The following is a 14,903-nucleotide window of genomic DNA, read 5'->3' as shown; positions in this document are numbered from 1 at the left end:
GACTGTGTGGAAGGGACTCCCGGAGGGCTTTGCTGAGGAAATCACAAAGAACCCAAGGCTCTGCATTTCAGTGAGAGGCTCCCGGGCCCAAGACCATTCCAGGTGGCAGGAGCAGACGTGGGGGAGACCACCCAGCTGTCAGCCAGTGTGGCCCATGCAGGGACCCCAGGGAACACAAGGCTGGTGAGGTAGGAGGTGGCAGCTCCAGCAATGGCTGGCGAGCCGGGGGAAGAGCTGGTCTTCATGCCAACAACACTAAGAACCAGGGAAGGGTCTGAGGCAGGGATGTGGTGCGGTGAGGTTTGGGTTTTTGCCTATTTAGAGGCCTTCGAGAAGAAGAAGGGTGGGTGGGAGGTGACTGGCTTGGTCAGCGCGGTGGGAGGTGAGGAATAGGTTTGGGGAGACAGCGGTAGGGTAGCGGGGATGTCTGGGATTCCGGAAGTTACAAGCGGAGGCTGCGCAGCCTTGCTTTTGACCAAAGTGAAGAGCTTAGACCCCTCCTGGATACATGATTCTTTAGAAAGTTCATCTGTGTGTGTGTATGGGGCTGTGTGTGTGTGTATGTGCACACGTGTATATTCATACCTTTCCACAGATGAACCCATGGGCGTGCATCCGTGCTGTCCCAAAGACTAGAGCTCTTGTTCGAAAGACACTATTGATATATGCCATATAAGCCTAATAAGATCAGGGCGCCTGGGGGACTCAGTTGGTTAAGCGACTGCTTTCAGCTCAGGTCAAGGTCGCGGTATCCTGGGATCAAGCCCTACATGGGGCTCCCGGCTCCGTGGCGGGCAGGACTTGCGGGGGGAGGGTCCGCTTCTCCCTCTGACATTCTCTCTTCTCCTGCTCTCTCTCACTCTCTCTCTCCTCTCTCTCAAATAAATAGATAAAATCTTTTAAAAAAAAAATTAAACCTAATAGGTTATTATCTGGTTAATAAAACAGGCTGAAATGAATTCTTTGCTAATCACTTTCCGATAGCACAGGCTCACCTGAATTCATCTTAGCCATCAAGGGTCTATATGACACTGCTAATCTGAATTTGTAGGTTTCTGTAGATTTTTATTTTATTTGAACAAAGAATAGAATTTCAGTTGGCTGCTCTTCTAAGCAGAGGGACTGTGCTATCTTGATGTTGCCAAGGTGGTTTAGATCATACAAGAGAAGGAAATTAAGTTAAAAAGAAGAGGCTTCCTGTGTTTCAATCCATAATTGTTTTTTTACTTTGATCACATAGTTAAAAAGTTTCAGTAGTTTGCCTACTACTATCAGCAATCACTTGTGGATATCTTGTAGCGGAGATACTACTGTACTTTATGTCTTTTGGAGAACATGTGTGGCTGTCTAAAATGTTACATGAATTTATTAAATACTTAATGCATATTCAGCTGAATGCTGTTTTTCTCCAATAAAAACTGAGCCAAATCCAAAGGAGTCCTATTGCCTATTGTCTTCAGAGCCCGTAAAGGCAGTGCTAGCGTGATTCAAGGTTTGCTTGACCACCTCTGCTAGTTGTGATAAAGGGAAGATAAAGAGAACAGGTTAGAATCTATGAGGACACTTTTAACCTTTGTCTGTTCCTTCTCTGCCCCATTTTTCATGACTTCTCTTCTCAGATGACAGCACTGACCTGGTATCAACAGGATGTACGCTTTTAAGTTGTTTTTCCAGGAGTAGAGTGGTTATTGTAAAGCCATCTCATTTCTCTCCCGCCCTCTCCGTTGGATAAATAGTACCCTTCTGTGGCATGTGGGTCAAGTTTTTATCTGTGGTCTCAGAGGTTGCTTTTTTATTTCTCTGTTAGAAATTGGTTCCTTGCTGCAGGAATAGAATCCCTACAGTTGGCCTGGTTACCTCCGTGTTCTAGAGGGCTGAGCTGATTTATTTCATAAAAGTATTCCTTTGCATAATGGTACCATCAATCTTTTGTTTTAGGATAGACTTAAATGTCTCAGAGCATATTTGTTACATTAAATAAACAACCAGCTTCTTGGAGTAGCTCAGATGTGAAAAGGGAAATACAGGAGAAGACTGTGTAATGCAAAAAACTGATGATTAACATTGTATGGATAGATCTTACTCTTGAATTTCCTTTTATGACATCTTCCTGTTGCTCTCCTTTTATCCTGAGAGAATTGATTATGGAATCTGTTTATTTTTCTAGAAGAGATTATGAAAACATCAGCAACAATACTAATCATAAAAATAATAAAGATGGTGTCAAGTGCTATCACAAGATTTTGGTTTGGACCCATCCAGTTATATATTCTTTGGTCTGGTAATTTAGCTAAATGCTGTACCTGAATCAGACCATTGAAATCATATATTAGGAAATTAACATGACCTTGTAAATTCTCCATTTAGGCCCCAATAAAAAATGTATACATTAATAAAATCACGTGACACTTTAAGTGACTTTTTTTGGTAATCTTTGTAAACATGTAACTTTAATTGATACATTGAAGAGTTCATATGTAAGTGTGTGTGTATATATATATATATGTATATATATTCTACATATGATACATATGTTTATACACATATACACTTCCAAGCCATCTACTTACAGAAGTCATTTCCAGTGCTTTCGGTGGATATGTGTGTAAGAAGACCAGAACCACCATTTGTGAAATAGTTTCTCATAGACTCTTAAGTGCATTTCGTAAATGGGTTAATGGTGTGTTAACACCATGGGAAGATTCCTCTCTCATGTTCTCCTGCCTTCCTCTTGTTCAGAGAATTTGGATGGAGAGACCCGGAACTGCCGGAAGTGATTCAGATGCTCCAACACCAGTTTCCTTCGGTCCAGTCTAATGCTGCAGCCTACTTACAACACCTATGCTTTGGAGACAATAAAATTAAAGCCGAGGTAAGCACTCATTGGATTCAGACATGCCTGTTGGCAGACTCATCATCCCCGAGGTCTTACAGAGTAGTGTTGAAAGGGGAAAGAAGAAGGAAAACCCAAGCTCTGTTTCCAAAGTTTAGATCCATATTTAAAACTGAAATGGCAATTTCTCTCTAATTAATTGGCATGTGTATACATACAGTCTTCTTTTTAAATATTTGAATACTGAGGAGTAGGAGACCCAAGGTCCCTGTGAGCATTGACACTAGACTTTCTGTGGGATTTGCCTCCCTCCTCCTGATTCCATCTCTGGAGTTATCTCTGCCTTGAAATCTTCAAGAAATACAAAGCAATCTTACTTTACAAGATTACTACAATCAACCTATGGTATCATCTGTCCTTCCTGGAAAACTCACTTAGAGGAGGAGAACTTTAGGCAATAAACAAGCTTTGTGCTATAATCAAGAATTTTGAGCCATTTACAAAAGTACTAGTGAGTGTAATATGGATATATGTGGTCCATGAACGAGCATATTGTCTGTGTCCATTATGTAAACAATTGTTCACGTGCTTTGGTACTTGGAATATTTTGTATAATTTTGCTGCATGATGCTTCTGGAAAAGCAAAGTGGTCAGCATAGCTAACTCTGATTTTTTTAGACAAGGGACAAGTGTTTGCATACAAGCTGCTGGATAATCAATTTTTTAAAAAGATTTGCTAAGCTATAAAGAGTCATCTCCATAGCATGGAAGCAATTTTGAGGATGAGTTGAAATTAGTTTAAGAGTGGAAAGAAGAACTTTGGAGATAAAATTGCAATTTATTATAGATGTTGCTTGCTTGCGCTGGGATAGAAATAGCCTAACAGCTTTTCATCGTTTCTGTCTGTCTTCCACTGGGACTCAAAGGACTTACCAGAAAAGTCGCCTGTCTTTGTGGATTAAATATAGGGCAGTGGTTCTCATTCAGGTGTGATTTTTGCCCAGCTGACAACATCTGGAAACACTGACGGTTGTCATGATTGGTAAGGGCTGCGGTGGGCCGGGTTAGGGCCTCTGGAACACCCTAAAGTTCACATGCACAGGGCAGCACCCACGCAAAGAATCCTCCAGTCCCAAAGGTCAGCGGTGCCAACGTGGAGATAAAGAAAAATATTATTTATCTAAGATGCATTTAAAAGGTCAGAAACTGCTTTCACAATTATATAAAATGATCTAAAAATAAATTAAAGTTACATAGCTTCTGTCCCAGATGGAAATTTTCTCAGTCCTTCTGTGCCTTTAATAGAAAACAGAATTGCCACTCAATGTGCCAGACAGATTCCTGATTAGGGGATTACATACCATCATTTTTGCAAGGTCACAACCTCAAGGGCTTCTTGAAAGGCCACAGAAGCATTCGAGTCTATGATTAGCTTCAGGTTGGATCCAGGAGTATTGTGAGACTCCCACCAAAGTGAGAACATGGTTCTGAAGTCAAGACTGTGGCCACCATGCATACAGCCATAAAGTATGAAAAGGATTGAGTATGTGAGTATGGATTACTCACATAATGAGGCTTGTTGGAGTGGTCTGGGCGGTGGGAGGGCTCCCAAGCAGGACTGAAATTGACTTGAGAGCCAGAAAGAAAGTTGGCTTGGGTTTTTATGATGATTAGGGGGTGGACCCAGAGTGAGGGTTCGCCCATGTGGCTCGGTACTGAGGTGGTTTGAACTTCCTACTGAGGCCAAAGGAAGAAGACTTGAGCTTTCTTATCACCTCGCTCAGATGTGGGCAGAGGGAAAGTTTCAACTTCTTGAAAGTTGTCAGAAGCCAAACATCTCAACACAGAGTCTGAATTTTAATATCAAGAGTCATGTAGTCGGTTAGACAGTATAGACGTTGTGAAGTCACTGGTCCCACTGGCTCTGTCTCCATGATCCTTGGACTGGCCTCGAAGCCTCTCATTGGCAGGGACACCCAGTGGCTGGCTGTGGACTTGGGCATCGGTCCCTGGGACCGACAAGACAAGGTGCAGCGGAGGGGGGCGGGGGAGTGATTGGCCCGGAGTCCCTGTCACACAGACATGTCTCGCAGACCTGCTTCCCCACTCACCAGCTGTGCCTCCTTGAACAAGCTGATTGTCCTCTCAATCCTCAAAATAGACTGAAACCTCTGTTGCGAAGTCTTTGTACGAACTACACAACTTAATGTATGCAGACCACTTAGTGCTCCCATATTCATTGCCCCATTCGTGTTCTTTTTTGGCCAGGAACACAGAACATTCCAGTTACTTTGTATCTTTTTTTATTTTCATCTTAAGTTCCTTTCTTTTACTGTATTTAAAATACCAGTTATTGTATTGTATGTCTGTGTGGGCACAAGTGTTTATTTTTCTGATTCCTTCGCCGTGGGTGTCCTCAAGGCTGCCGGGAGGGTCCTGCAGCAGCCGGCATCTTCCAGCAGTGGCTCATCTCATGGAGGTCAGCCCTTCACTGCTCAGCCCCGCTCCCCGAGGGCTCCAGACACAGCCAGGGCCTCATGGTAATCTTGTCCTGACTCCTGGGAGGCTCGGATGAGAAAGTCAGGAAGAATGGTGTGGGACTGAGATCACCTGAGACCACGTGGGTAGAAGGAGAGTGAAGTTGGCAAAGATAAGCCAAAGGGACAGGGACGGTGCACACGTCTAAGTAAAGATTATTTATTTATTTATTTATTTGGGAGAGAGAGAAAGCAGAGTTGGGGGGGGGGGCAGGGGAAGAGGGAGAGTAGATCCCTGCTGAGCAGGGAGCCCAATGCGGGGCTGGATCCCAGGACCCCAGGACCACGACCTGAGCCAAAGGCAGACGCTTCACCCAGTGAACCCCCCGGCATCAGCACACACCTAAATAAAACACCAAGTGAGCCATCTGGAGATTCCCTTTCTTGCTCCTTCAGTCACGTGGGGAACTCAGTTGCGTATAGACACACACACAAACTCACACACGCATACTTACACACACATTACCCCTGATAGGGACTTGGCACAGTTGTGTCTTGAGTTCTCATCCCAATTCAGGCCCCAAACCATTCGGGATGGTTCTCCCTTCGTGAAGGATGGCTGCCTGTCATGTTTTCATACACAGGTATTGATTTTTGTAATTACCTGTTGTTCAGATACTAATCCTACGGCACTTGCCTTGCCGGTGTGCTCTGGCTCCTAGCCTTCCAATTGCATTTTATTGAATTGATTTAGCTCTTCAGCCTACATTTCATTATTGGTATTGACTTTACTCACACAATGGATAGACCATTGGACAAAAGGCAGAATTAAATCTCCTCTATGTGGAGGGTCATAAATCATGCCTTCGACATTCCTCATTACAGGGCTTTGTATGGTTTTCATGTAATGAAGCTAAGAAATTCAGTTCTGCTCCACGTGATGCCTGATCTCATAGGTACAGAGTTGAGAATTCACTTCCGTAAATCAGCAGGTGAAAGCCCCATCCCTAACTTTTCCCCTGGGTCTGGTGAATGCGGATTGGCCACAGCCCCCCAGGAGCAGATGGAGTCGAGGGGAGAGATCTGGGTTGGGCCAGTTGGGCAACCACCCATGACTGGGGGGTCTGCGCACACGGGGTGCACGGACCCAAGCCGGAACATTCAGTTACAAATGAGACAAACAGATATTCCTCAAAGAGCTCCGAGCCAGACTGAGATGAGACCAGCACAAAAGCAGTTGAGGAACCGCTACCGAGGCCTGGGGAAGGAGAAGGGGTAAGGATAGGGTCTGGGCTGTTCCCGCAAACACACTGAGTTTGTACCACTCGTTATAACGGACCCCTGAGGGTATTTGGGTGTCCTCCTGCTTCAGGGCAGAGACCTCAGTGGCCCCGATGGGTGTCGGTAATATCTGAACTATGTCTGCTACTACACTGTCTCCTACATGGCTGGGAACGTCACAATCCATTGAGCTTTACATCACCTACAGACTTGTGAGACACAAAAAATTTGGAGAAAAACAAAACAGACAAAACCCCCAAACACTCAAACACAAAACAAAACAAAATAAAACTTGCTCACATGTATGTCCCAGCAGCATCATTTAGGAAGTGCCTACATGATGATAATCTCTTAGCATTTTTCATCAATCCTTTCTTCATTCTTTCTGGGAATTCCTCAGCTAGGAATATTAAGAATACCCATTGATTTGGGGGGAATCCCAGGTACCTCTCATGGATTATAATGCTTTGAGTTTGTTTATGTTCTGCCCGTGTGCGAGTAAGGATGGTGCACAGGTGGGCGCTCCAATCCTCACACATGAAAAATCACACACAGAAAAAGATCACGAGACACACGCTGTATGGCAGCATTCAAGTTCATTCATCTCCTAGAATTTTTTTTTTTTACGTATTTTTACAGTTTCAAGTGAGAAGAAGATTCTCCTTAAAATTCAAAATCTTAGCTATTTTAATTTACTTTATAATAAACTGACAGGAGTGCCTGGATAGTTCTGTCAGTGAAGCATCTGCCTTTGGGTCAGGTCATGATCTCAGCGTCCTGGGATCGAGCTCAGCAGGGAGCCTGCCCCTCCCCCTGCTTGTGCCGTCTATTGCACACTCTCTCTCTCAAATAAATAAGTAAAATGTTTTTTAATAATTAAAAAATAAACTAAGATGTGACATTTAATGGAATTTTAAAATTAACTTAATACAAATTTAAAAATTTCAGACAGTTTTTAAATGTATTTTCTTTTAAGCAGAGGACCATTCCTTTAAACAACGTGCCAGTTCAACAGAACTGGAACTGTATTGTAGGACTTTGTTATGAACTAACTGTGTCCACTTGTCTGTGATGGAGGGGACCGCTGACCCCTGCTGATGAAGATTTTTAGGGTTTTGACCAGATCACCTCTTCTTATAGGAGAAGTTTATTATTGGCTTTGACTACCAAATTTGCAGCCAAAATGTTTGAAAATCTCACGCAGTAAACTTTCACATTGCAGTGATCAGCATGATTGCTTGAGGAAACCACTACTGATTTTACTCTCCTAACTCCAGGCTTAACTCTGGGGAGTCTCCTTAGCATCCTGACACCAGTGAAGCTTTTTTAATTTGTTGTTTTTAAAGAAGGGGCGTGTTCATTTCCAGTGGGGAAATAAAAGAATTTACCAAATCCTGTTTTGAGTTAGTAGGGGAACCGAATACTAATAATATATAGATACTACTTTTTAAAGGATTTTATTTATTTATTAGAGAGAGAGCATGTGAGGAATGGTGCAGAGGGAGAAGGAGAAACAGGCCCCCTGCTCCCTGCTCCCTGATGCCAAGCTGGCTCCCACGACCCCAAGATCCTGACCTGAGCTGAAGGCAGAAGCTTAACCCCACCAGAGCCACCCAGGCATACCCAGATCCTATTTTGAAGGAATCTAAAACCTACAGGACAGACAGTATAAACCAGGTAATATGACACCCTGTGTTAAGCACAACGGAACACCCCCAACCCCAGCATTTTAACAAAAGGCTCAAAATCAAGCCTGGGCAGTCAGAGAAAGCGCCCTGCTTCCTACAGTGATTGCACTGAATTTTAAATTAGAAGATCCCAGAAAAATGTAGCCTAAGCCATATCCACTTAGAATTAACAGAAGAGGGCTTGGATTTAAGAATATCAGTCCTTGGGAGTCCGTGTGTGTGTGTGTGTGTGTGTGTGTGTGTGTGTGTGTACATGTCCATGTAGTTGCAACATTTTTATACCATTTACATTAATCTGTTTTCCAAATTAGCACTATCTTTCCTGAGTGATGATAACAGAGATTAGGTTTTCTTTTCCTTTTTCCTTTCTCTTCTCTTCACTCCTCCTTCTTCTAGAGAGAGAGTGAGGGATGGGGGTAGGAGCAAGGGAGGTGGGGAGACAGTTCCAAGCAGACCCCACGCTGAGCGCAGTGCTCTATCCGAGGACCCAGAGGTCACGACCTAAACCTAAACCTAAACCAAAACCAAGAGTCGGATGCCCAACCGACTGTGCCCCCAAGGTACCCCAGAATTTGTTTCTGTATATATGCATATGATCCCCCTTCCCCGTAATTTTTATTTTATTCAGAGTGATTTAGAGCATTCCATATGTTAAGAAAAATTTGACTTGTTCCTGTCTATTACACTTAAAGAGCTTCGTAATTTCTATTTGATCTTGGTTCTTTCTACCTCATATAGTTGGAGAGAAGGTGCTATCCATCTTTTCAGCTGGTTACCTTTGAGCCATTTCTTCTCTTTTCTTCATCATAAATTGTTCTGCATTGTTGAACACAGAGCCTCTATTAGTTGCTAGATGTGAGTAGACAGTGAACCACTGAGTATACGGCATGGGCTCTGGAACCAGGCTGCCTGCCCCTGAACCCAGCTCTTCTGCTCCGTAGCTCTGGGATCTTGGGCTAGTTTCTTTACCTGTCTGAGCCTCAGACTCCCACACCATCAAATGACATGGAGAACCCACAACACTCCAGAGAAAAAGCACACAGGCTGCCAACCAGAGTAAGTGCTTAAGGAAGGCAGGTTATTGTTAGTCTATGTTGAAAATATAAATTAAGGCAATCTCTTCCAAACCGGTAAATGTAAAACCAGACAGAACGGTTTATGTATGCTTTACGTGTATTTTTATCATTCACGTTTTGAAATCTGCTGTTGTCAACTAAAGACACTGGAAGCACATGCTGTGTGTGGGCCTCCGCTGAGCCACTGTCTAAACAAGTAGACTCAGCCACAGGCCTTTAGGAAATTAGAATCCAAAAAGTGTTTCTGTATGCCAACAGAGCAGAACACAGAAACAGGTCCAAATGCTTAATATGCTGCTATTAGATGAAGGTGGAATTTATGAGTATGTGCATTTGACAGATATTCACAAATCTGCTGTCCCGTTCCGGGCTCTCTTCCTGACATGACAGCAGTGAATGTGCTAGACTTAGGTGAGCAGTGGGGAGACGAGCACACAGAGACAGAAACCCGTGCTGCGTCAGATGCCGTCACGGAGAAAGCACAGCACAGGGGTAAGGGCAGAGGGTGATGGGGATGGGGAGGGAGGGACCACTGCTATCTTCCATGAGGTGGTTGGGAAGGTCGTCTCCGGGAAACAGGGTCAGAGCAGTGCCTGAAGGCTGAGAGAGAGAAAGGGAGAAAAAACAATGGACTTAGTTCTCCACACGCCCAAGGCAAGAGTGTGCTTGCTTGTGTAGCAAGAGTGCATTAGTTTCTTGCGGCTGCTATAACAAAGAACCACAAACAGGGTAACTTAAAACAACACAGATTTATTCTCTCATAATTCTGGAGGCCAGAAGCCAAAGATCAAGGTATGGGCAGGGCAAGGCTCCCTCTGAGATCTGGGTAGAATGAATACTCCCTTGCCTCTTCCAGCTTCTGGTGAAGGCCCTCAGTCCTTAGTGTTCCTTGACTTCTAGCTGCATCCCTCCAGGCTCTGCCTCTGACATGATAGGATCTCCTCTGTATACAAGTCTGTGTCTCTATTTCCAGATAAGTCCCATTCACAGGTATGGGGAGTTAGGATTAACCTCTCATTTAGGTGGCGTAATCCAACCCATAACAAAGAGTAACCAGGAGTGTGGACGGAACCTAGAAAGAGGGGTAGAAGATCAGATCAGAGAAGTCAGCATCCAGGGTTTGATCATGGAAACCTTGCAAGCCAAAGGCCTTGTCACCAACAAGGAGAAATCTGGACCTGTTTTTTGGCCAAGTGGTTGAGAAAGTAGCACATTTTAAGAAAGAATGCACTAAATGGTCATCGAAGGTGGTAGCTGGTGATATGAAGGATCAGGAGAAGGTGAGTGGACAAAGGAGGTGGGTAGGACTGCCCAGGTGCTTCGAAGGAGCTGTCAGAAAAGGAGGAAGGTGGGACCTCAGGCCGCCTCTTGTAGTGATCTCAAAGTGATTAAGAAATTGTGATAAAAACCAAGTGGCTTATTAGGTCTGAAGGAAATCTGGGTAGCTTTTGAGAGGACATGGAAGCATTTGGAATGACAGTGGCATAAAGAAGAAAGACTGGGAAAGCGGTAGTGTCCTGTCTCTACAACCAGCTGGAAACTTCTGGATGACAGGTGATAGGCCTGCATTAAGAGAAGGAAGGAGGCGGTGGCTCTAAGACCTATTTCCAAAGTGCTTTGGGATCTTGCTATGTTTCATTATCATCATAGCAGAAGGAGGAAGAATGCGGACTGGTACCAGCTGTGCATACCAGTGGGAGGGGGAAGATTGGCTTTGGGTCCCAGGGAGCAGGTGGCCATGGAGAAGTTAAGGTTTTTCAGGGATTTCAGCTTTTATGAACACAGGAGAGGTGGTATATGATCCATGCCTGAATGAATGAAGACAACCCAATATATATGTTTTTCATTTTCACATGGGTTTGGCTTTTCACACATGGAAAGTGATAGAAGTGGTCGAATCATGAGTTATTGGGCCAGTGCTTCCGGTGGAAAGGGCCATGAGTCAACCTCAGTGGAGGATCGTAAGTGGGCAGTAGTGCTAATGGGCCAGGACAGACTTACAGCTAAGGAGGGCAGATAGGATCACGTAGAGGTATACATCAACCGGATGCCTAGGTCCCCATGCTGTGGGAGCCAAGTCAGAAGTACAGTGTTTTTGGAATATGTGGGGAGAAGCAGAGACGAAGGCATCCAGAGACATCAAAAGGTGGGAAAGCAGCGACCTTCTTTATTTCAAGGAAAATAGGACTTGATGACACGGCAAAGATGTCTGGAGCTTGGTGGCCCTCTGTCACTCCCTGCCATGTACCTTTCTTTCTTCCACATTTCACGCTTCTCTCTCTCTGCCCTGCCAGCTCCATCTCTTGCCCCTTTTAGCTTTTCACCCTCCTCCTAAACCTGTGCCTGTCATGGCATCTGTCAACTGTCCGGAAGTTTGTCCTGACCTTGGTGACTTTCTCCAAGTGTTGAGGAGACTGAGGCTTTCTCTGACAAAGTCTCTCCTCCTGATTGTCAGGGCCGTCAGACATCAGCGTGACAGCTCTGTGTTATACACTAGATAAGTGCCTTCTCCTAGCCCCAGAGGTCAGTCAGTAGACACCTCAGTAGGTATAGCTCCCTGCAGGGAAATAAGTTGATCATTACCAGAATCCAGTTGAAAGAGAGCCCAATTCTTGATGGGAGACGCCAGCCACAGGGACCTCACTGGTTTAATGGCCACTTCCATTGAGAAGTTTCACAAGAGACGTGGGAGACAGAAGGAAAAGATGTTGGGAAAAGACTGGACATAGGACAGGAACAGGCGATAGTTTGTAGGTGGCAGCAAAAAGGAAGACTCACCTCTCATTCCCAACCTGTCTACCCACTCAGCTTCCGAGCTGGCGAATGACCCAGTGACACCAGAGCAAGGGGAGATAGAGCACAGAGGTTCCATCATATCTAATGAGCAAGAACCCTATTTCCTCAAGTTTAAGGTCCCTTCGAGGAAAACCAACCATGACAGGAGAGAAGAGACAGCATCAGAATGTGCAAAGGGAGCAAGAACCACCTGCTGCCCCAATTCTGTAAGTGTAGGGCACACAGGTAAGACAGTCTTGGAGCCCAGTTTTATATGAAGAAACCTCTTTTCTCCCTTCTCCCCACCCTCTGACAGCAAAAGAGAAAGAACAAGGAGGCAAGAAGAAGGTGGGAAGTGAGCCAGGAAGCTGGAACTGGGTCCAGCCCTTAGGGAGAGTGCCATGTAGAGGAGGGGGGAGGGGCAAAGATGGAGGTTGTAAAGATGGACAGGCTTCATTCTTTATAACTGGAGTGAGACTATTTTCATAAACAAAAGTGAATGAAAGTTGAGAAATCAGACCGATGTGTTGAAGTGTAACCAGCCTACAGCGAGAGTCCTGATTACAACCACCAGGTACAGAAGGTTGTCTTTGCAAGACGGTGATGAGTCAGAGAGCAGGCTCCAAAAGTGGGTCATGACTCGGGAGCAGTGATGTAGCAGGTGTTTTTCCTAATGTCTGAAGTTTCCTAAAATTCACGTTGGGTTGTTTTCACTTTATTTGATCTTTGGGTCATGCTCTCCTGCTATTTTAGCAGCTTATCTTCTCATCCACCCCCACCCTCCAGCCAAAATGGTTCATATTCTTTCCAGTAATTAATGAAGGAAACAAATAACCCATCTAAATGCCAGTCCGTTCCTGTATAGAACAGATAGGGGACCAGGATCTAACCTAGGGGTGCTCGCCATGCCTGTTTTTTCTTGGCACATTTCTGAATGACATCTTTTGTGTCATGTTTTAGAGAAAACCTATAGCTGAAGAGCCAATCCTTCCTTCAGGGGCGTAGTCCAGGATGACCTCAACCTCAGCTCAACCTCAGCTTACCTTCACCGTTACGGTAGCTTCCTCTTTTTCACTCCTAGGAGAGGTCTCAGACCTCTGTCCTCCTGCTGACTCTTGGCTTCTCAGGGCTGGTGATTTGCCAATTAGCCTTCCGAATGAGAAATTTCTCAACTGTTGAACCAAGGAAGAGGGGTCTTGTTGATCTGTAGTCCTTTTTTGATTTTTCCCTTCCAGTCTCCAGGTTTTCCTGGCACACAGACTAGAGAGAAATTTTGTCAGAACACTGATAGGAACAACATAAGAACAACCCTGCACATCATGTCTGTGCAGACATGGATTATAATGTACACACTTCTCCCTCTCCAGATTTCATGGCAGCTCTGGGCTTTCCTGTATGTTCATAATCTCTGGGGCAGTGATCCAGTCTCAATAAATGACCTTGCACCTGCCCTCCGAGAGCCTCTGGCCACTTTTTCAACTTCACCAAGGCTATTTTTCCATTTGTATCTAAATCCAAAGCTTCCGATCTCCCCGTAGTGGTGGCATTTACGAGCGTGTTGATGACACACTCCCTTTGTGCTTGCGTGCGCCATCTTGGAAGTGTTTAACGCCACTGGAGCACGATACCATGGAGGATAAGAACCCCCTGACTTGAGTTAGAGCCTCAGTCAACTTAAGTGTAGGCAAATTTCTAATCACCCACATTTCAGTCACTCAAAATCAGATTCTTATTGGAAGAAATAATGTCTTTACACCCAAACTCTCCCATATGTGTTTTGCCATATCTCTTCCCTATTAGGGACACTTCATTATTACAGATGTTTTAAGAAGAGCTGTAGGTGATCACTATATGATGACTGTTCCTTTTTGGTAACTCCAGTGCACTTTTTAACCAAACCTCTAATATAAGTCAAAGAAAAAAAAACATTTATTTTGTTAAGAGCCTTTCAAAATTCAGATTGCTCTCCTGTATTTACAGTCCTTTGTAATTAATTTGCCTCTTGAATAAAAAGTAAAACACTGAGTAGGTATTAAGTCTTTTGTTATTCATATTTAATTTTATGTATGGAAAGATTTCTGCATTTCTTTTGTACCTATACAGGCTGTCTTCAGTTTCCAAAGACTGCTTGAAAGAAACAATCCTACAATTGACAATGTATTTTCCTTAGAAACAGTGGTATATAAGAAGACCAGGCTCCCTAGGACAGCTCACAAAAGCCTCATTAACCCAAAGCATCCTTGGATTATAGCAGTGGGTGAATAACACCATAATACCCAGTCTCTTTGTATTCATGGGTGGAAGCAAAAAGTGTTCCAGTCAGAATGGTAGGAACTCATCTCTAGTGCTTTACTGCTTAGAAGCCAGTGATCCCCACACAGTGATCCCCACACAGTTAGAATGGAGACCATCCTTGTTGCAAACCACAGGTTATGGAATCTGCCATCTGGGGCAGGGGCCCAAGGAGGACCGAAGCAGACAAGAGAGAGCAGGGAGACCATGACAGTGCCATTTTTGGAAGGCGTGGGTAAGGTTTGAGAGACTCTATGAAATGGACTGAATGAAGAGGGACTGGGGATGAAGGCCAGAAACTGGAGACCAAAAAATCAACCACATGAGGCGTGGAAGCGCCTCAATGCATCACCCACAAATCCCTCTGACCACCCCCCCCAGACCTTACGGATGCCCTGCCACTCCTTTCATTTAATTCCGCTTTCCCCACTGTCCTTTCTGGTTCTACCACTTACAGCTTTTGAGCCAGTTTCTCTCTTTT

The 14,903-nt window shown here is 44.5% G+C and overlaps 1 protein-coding gene across 5 annotated transcripts in view; it reads left to right on the top strand.

Moving 5' to 3' along the window:
- Positions 1–14,903, top strand: part of CTNND2 (catenin delta 2) — a 902,904-nt gene that overhangs the window by 657,858 nt on the left and 230,143 nt on the right. For all 5 annotated transcript variants that reach the window (XM_059416913.1, XM_059416910.1, XM_059416915.1 and 2 more), the window contains one exon: positions 2,740–2,872. In XM_059416913.1, the coding sequence (XP_059272896.1) occupies positions 2,740–2,872 (133 nt within the window). The remainder of the gene's footprint in view (positions 1–2,739; positions 2,873–14,903) is intronic.

Source organism: Mustela nigripes, chromosome 12, assembly GCF_022355385.1.
Source record: "Mustela nigripes isolate SB6536 chromosome 12, MUSNIG.SB6536, whole genome shotgun sequence".
Taxonomy (NCBI): Eukaryota; Metazoa; Chordata; class Mammalia; order Carnivora; family Mustelidae; genus Mustela; species Mustela nigripes.
Note: the sequence above shows the minus strand (reverse complement) of the source record. Positions and strands in the feature narration are given on the sequence as shown.